Below are 6,085 nucleotides of genomic sequence, written 5' to 3' on the forward strand. Positions count from 1 at the left end.
AAGCGTGAAGCGTAAGCTAGTGAACTTATTTTTTCTCCTGTATCTATATTATAAACTTGACGAAATCTCCCTGGAAACGGCGACATTTTTGACCATAAAAATGACCCTCTGGCATGATCAATTTCAGCTTGCAAATGGAGTTGAAAACTGTTGATTTTTAGCGAGGTTGGAGAAAAAAAGAAAAGGAATAGAACACAGCATTTTTAGAATTTTGATTTAGGCTTTAGATTTTTTATAATTAGCGCCGGAAAAGAGGAACAATTAGCGACAGAATAATGGCGTTATTTTAGCAAAAGTTAAGTGCGTCGTTGCGTAGCAACAGTAATATATTGTACGTACATGAGCTTAATTGAGCAAGCATAGATTAACAACGCGCGTTTACGTCATAATAATATCGGAATTTGTTCACATACAACCACACTCCTGGTATATATACTGAAACGTGAACGTGAAGAGTATCGTTTTCAATTCAACATGCCTGCTTTCTCCAAATTCATCAAACGACAGGGAGGATCTTAACAGCTGGTGGACACGGATGGGTACATCTACTCCAGAAAGAAGCCTAAAGATACAGCCATCTACTCTGCTTGGCGATGCCGGAAGAACAACCCTGCTACCAAGTGTTCCTGTCATGCCTACCTCATCCTGTCAGATAACTCCGTATCCTTTGGCTCCAAACCCCACAACTGTTGTAGACTATGCAGAGTGGACAAAGGGTCTTTGGATAGAAGGAAAGTGGTCACACTGGTCGAATGCGGTCACAGAGGCGACTTTTTGTATGACGAATTTGCAGACGTTATGGAACTAGATTAATAGTAGGTCAATCTAGTTAAATCTGAATAGAGTGTAGCTTCTGCAAGAAAATGTGTATGTGGAAGTGACAACTCAATAAACCACTCATTGATATGCAAATGGGGTGGGTATGTATCTCTCCGCCACAATTCATTGAGAGATGTGATAGCAGAGCTCTTAGAAACTGCTGGATGTAAAGATGTTACCACCGAACCTCTCCTTATCCCTGTCAATGGGAGAGAACTTCCTGCAGGGGCCAACAAAGCAGATGGAGCCAGGTTAGATGTTAGTGCTAGGAGTGCAGTATGGAACCCATTGGAAAGGGCATTTTTAGATGTAAGAGTTTTTCATGCTCAAGCTCCTTCCAATAAGGCTCTTGGATCTCCAATGAGTATGTACACTTAACGGGTGATACTCGTAGAATATCTGTCCAACTCGGCACGCGTCCTGGTAGGTTGTAAACCTACAACGTACGCGTACAGTACCATTGTTTTCTAGAGACTGAGATAATTTTCACAGTACCAAATTTGTCATACCTTTTTGGAATGATCAGTGAGTTTCGCCTAGTTGCCATATTTGATGGTGCACGGCTTTAGCAAGCAAAATTAGGTGTAAAAGTCGCGTAATTTGGCGAAATTCGTTGATTTTTGTCGTATTATTCTGTCATATCTTCGGTTCCTGAACATGAATCATGCTGAAAATTTGTCAGAACCTTCTAATCATACTTAACTACCGAACCTAATTTAGTTAGGAGAGATTGGCCTTGATTAAGAGGTCTAAAAATGATAAAATAGGTATAAATTCGTTGATAACTCAAATTCTGACCATCGAAATTGCTCAAACTAATTTAGGTTCAATAAAACATAAATGTTTACGTAAGCTGACCAAATTTCAATAAAATTGTTTTATGGGATCAAGTATTACAATTTTTTGATTGTTTCCGAAAAAATGTGCTGGCCGAAATACGAGTTTTAAAACCATGCAATGGTCAGCGCGCGCGTCTTACGGTCGATCGATGGCGCACGGCCTACTACAATGAAATTGAACATTTCGCGGAATTCCTCCAGACGGCTTTCGTCGGAGAAGCGTGTTATTTACTAGGTTAATATGCAAAAGCCAGGCCAACATTTTGTTTTGTGTCAGCCTAGCCGCGCTACTTAACCGCTCCTACTAAATCGCTCGCCCAAATTTTAAGAAAATTCTTGTGAAAAGGCCCTTTGGGTATGAAATTGATTTGAATAGGTGTATTTTTGGACGCTGATTCCGAATCACCCCCCATGACGTAGGATAAAAATGCTTCCCTGGAGAGTTATGGGCAAAAAACTGTTTTGGTCACGTGACAGGCTATACTAGTAAAACATGAATTCGATTGTTTAGGGCTCGAGTTAGGGTTAGGGTTGTGGTTGCTCTATCCAGAGCCCTTGTGCTTGCAGTAGCGCGCGCCCGCCTCACAACCGCGATACCAGGTTGCACCGAGACACGAGGTTCAGGTGTCATTTTGTAAATTACTTGATGGATATATGGATAATTCGGTAATTTTTGTAGAAAATTACAGTCACTGCCTCATATAGCGTTATGTCACGGCCAAGAATAAACGTACGTGCGCGCTTTAGAAACCCGCGCAAATTTTGAAGTAGTGAGTAGCTGCGGCGCGCTTTTATTTAAAAGCCTAACTTTACCTGAGGACCCCAGGCTATTATGTTCATTAACATAAAGATTTGGCGGAATGACAGGCTGAGCGCGGCCCAGTAAGCCTAACCCTCTACTGTGATCTCAACTCGATCTCTAACTGAAGCATATTCTAAAACCCTAACCCGAACGAGAAATTAGTACAACTTATTTATCTAGTCACTAGTCATATGACGTGATCAAAACATTATTTTCCCGATATCTTGCCAGCTGAAAGCATTTTATATATAATTATAATAACTGTATGTCAGTACACAAATTTATTCGAAAGCGTTTAGTACAAAAATATAATATTATTAGGCAAACAGATTTTACTCAGGGATCACAACAATTGCAAGCAACATAGCATTCATTAATAGTACTAAGTGCATGAATTCATGCAGTCAAGATTATATACGAGAAGAAAAACAAAATTTGTATTTACCACAAAATTATATTGCACAGTTATAGGCCCATGCCGATGCTCTTCATGGGACATGGAGTGCTGATCCTCATCAGTATTTATAAAGGCACATTTGTGTCATGTAACTAATAGAAAATTTGCATATCATTAACTGTTGTATGTATGTCTGTCTTTGCAGTTACGTGTATTATCAGTTAAATTGGTAGGATGGATTTGAGGACTATTTACCACATTAGACATTGTAGTTTAGTCAATTATCTTGATGTGTTACAGCCAAAAACTGTTATCATCAAGAGACTATCACGACTCTTGCTCAACAGATCCATTATAATCATTCTGATAATTGTTAAATATTGCTGCTTTAATTGTCGGCAAAAATGGTTCTGCATAAGCTTTTACTTTCTTAGAACTCCTGAAAAGCTGAAAATATAATTATTACCAAGTAAAATACTGTTGTGTCATGGGAATTTGAACTGAGTCACATATGATGTGTATTGCTTAAATTTATATTCCTTATCATATCATAAATCCTATACCTTATACTTGCAGGTGCTCACAGAGAAGGGTTTTTATTAAGTTATTTAATTGCAGTTCAAGATACAAAAATTACGTACCTTTTCTGTTGAATTGATATATTGTGTAACAATGTTAACGAGGAAGAATTTGTAAAGTCTGACTGCTGATGTAATCTTACTACTAACAACTTGTACACCTGTAATTAATTGGTGTCTGATTGATTTATCAAAGCAAGAAAATATGCTAATATGACTTAAAGGTGGCCATGTCGACCATTCTACAGCCTTCTTGTAATCCCTAAGTACCTGTCCCCATAACAATAAAATCAGATTTTATGGTTACAGTTGCTAGGACCATATTACATCATAATCATCATAGAACCTATTCAGCCGATTTTTATTGAATGTAAAATACAGTAAAGTTATTGAAATAAATTGAAAGCGTAAATTTACCCATGAATTGATTCAGTTTTTCTCTTCCATCTATTCTATTAGAACTTGAAATATGATATTCGACCACCAAAAGCCTGAATTGGGAAAGTATATCACGATTTTCTAAGGAAAGCACAAATTGAATTTGAATCTTCTCAGGAATTAAAAAATCGATTTAGATCTCATTATATCATTAATTGATGCATTCGGTGCCTACCGGTAATGAATGCAATTGTTATTCTCCAGGAATTTTAAGTCTTTAGCCAAGCTATTTTGAATATATGAAGTATCTCTACTTTCTGTAACCATCAGATGAGAGAAGCTCCTTGGCTGAACTACTTGACCTCCCCAACAAGACGAAAGGCCACTGAAATTGAGAAGAAAGTGCTTTGTAATGATAAAATAGCACCCATAGCATACATTTTAGTAGTATAAGACACAGTTATATATAATTTAATAAATAGAGCCCTCCATCAAAAATGAAACTCAGTCATAGTATAACTAACTTTTACTTTGATTAAAGTTTATATTATAGTAGCTTAGATATCACAGAAAGAAAAATGCATAATGATTAAAACAATAACGAATACCTACATTTGTGAGCCATCAATCGTTGAACTCATCATGTTGTAGATACTACTGCTATAAGCATCTCTTTGATGATTAATATTTTCTATGATTACTATATTGATCAATGGTTGAAACTTCATTACCTGGAAAAATAATTTTTTAGCCATTTTTATCAGTCTATTGACATCAATTTGGTGTTTACACAGATAAAGCTAAAGAATGCACCATTGATGTATAAATCCATTATCGATTCTAAATTTGCATAGCACAAAAGGAAGCTGAAGTATTGCACTCACTCTGACACGAAACAAGCCTAGGAAACGAATCAGACTGGATCCCTTGTTAGCATGGTTAAAATTATAGTACTCTTGAAATATTTTGAGTAGATTCTTATACTCTGTCTGAAATAGTTGGATTGTACTACACTTAATGATCTTAACCAATAAGCTATACTCAAGGAAATGAGGGGCATATATCTCCTCTCTGTATTCACCTTGCTGTATTTAGCATATATGCTAAATTAAGTTTTACTTTCAATGAGCTATCATCAATAATTTCTGGTTTACAGTATCTTACCCGAGTTAAACTTTTGATAATGTACTTTTGATCTTCTGTCAGAAAAAATACACTTCCTTTACTTCCAAAATTTATTTGCTCTTGTCCAAATCCTCTTTCAAACGAATCAATGTATTTCTGAAGTAATAATATGGTTAAAATGGTAATGTACGATATATGTATTGACAGAATACAAGTTGAGTAAAAGGCCAAATAAATGTGCTCATGGTAATTTGTGATCAGCTTTTAAATTACAACTGTTGAAGTTCATTTTATTAATACAAAAATCCGGTTATTTGTGAGTCAAATTGACTGGATTGAAGTACCTTTAACTTACCTTAGAATCAATCTTCCACACAGCTCCCCGCAAGATTTCAAAATGACCCGGATACACCTCAGTACACTCAATGTTAGTATCTTGAAGCTTGATCTTTTTGAATTGGTCTAGATCTTGTGGTCGGTCCACATCCAATTTGTTCTTGAGTAGCTCAACTATAGTTGTCCTCATGAACATAATTATCCTGTTTTTGAAATATATTTCTGCACTGGGATGTATCTTTTCACTTTCATTCGATACAAGACTTGTAATGCTGCTGTAATTTCTTGATTGAGCTGAGTTACTGGGTGATATCTGGAATATAAGTCTCTTTATCTTACCATTAAACGAATTATTGTTATACTAATTTACTGAACTGCTAAATATAATATACTAATGTCAATGTTGGAAAAAGTTGCTCTCAGTTGACTAAAAACAGTTTGGCTAACCTCAACATCATAGTCAACAGATGTTTGGAATCTGGCACACAATTGCCACATGTATATATCAAGCAGGACTCTTGTTGATGACACTAGATTTACTATCAAAAGGATGTCATTACAGTACTTTGATTTCAAGACATCGGAGTCAAACCTGTTGGTTTTTGAAAGTTTATACAAGTACCAATACACAAATGAAAAAAGTAACAATTACCACAACTGGTAAAAATTAGTCGCACTTTTAATTTTAATTACAAAGTAGGCGTAGTTGATTTATTGTGTAAATGATACAGACTTCATGAACACCAGTACAAACTTTGATATGAGCTGGAATAGCTTTTGGGGAAAAGTGAACAATGAGAATAGTCCTATT

General features: G+C 36.0%; 1 protein-coding gene across 1 annotated transcript; it reads right to left on the bottom strand.

Annotated features, from left to right (window-relative positions):
* Nucleotides 1-2,861: 2,861 nt before the first annotated feature.
* On the bottom strand, nt 2,862-6,085 carry LOC134822142 (uncharacterized). The gene is made up of 10 exons (XM_063833048.1): nt 6,029-6,085; nt 5,722-5,866; nt 5,294-5,587; nt 4,978-5,094; nt 4,698-4,802; nt 4,426-4,544; nt 4,049-4,198; nt 3,853-3,926; nt 3,499-3,596; nt 2,862-3,304 (listed from the first exon to the last, which is right to left on the bottom strand). The coding sequence occupies exons 2-10, from the start codon at nt 5,770-5,772 to the stop codon at nt 3,185-3,187; spliced, it is 1,128 nt and encodes a 375-aa protein (XP_063689118.1). The 5' UTR covers nt 5,773-5,866; nt 6,029-6,085; the 3' UTR covers nt 2,862-3,184.

Source organism: Bolinopsis microptera, chromosome 10, assembly GCF_026151205.1.
Source record: "Bolinopsis microptera isolate Bmic1 chromosome 10, MBARI_Bmic_1.0, whole genome shotgun sequence".
In the NCBI taxonomy this organism is placed as follows: domain Eukaryota; kingdom Metazoa; phylum Ctenophora; class Tentaculata; order Lobata; family Bolinopsidae; genus Bolinopsis; species Bolinopsis microptera.

Excerpts from the sequence above, each read along its gene's own strand:
- LOC134822142 (XM_063833048.1), bottom strand. The coding sequence starts at position 5,772 with ATGTGGCAATTGTGTGCCAGATTCCAAACATCTGTTGACTATGATGTT. Across the intron at positions 5,588-5,721 it reads CTGTTGACTATGATGTTGAG|ATATCACCCAGTAACTCAGC; the intron begins GTTAGCCAAACT and ends CTTATATTCCAG. Across the intron at positions 3,305-3,498 it reads ATATCAATTCAACAGAAAAG|CTTTTCAGGAGTTCTAAGAA; the intron begins GTACGTAATTTT and ends TTATATTTTCAG.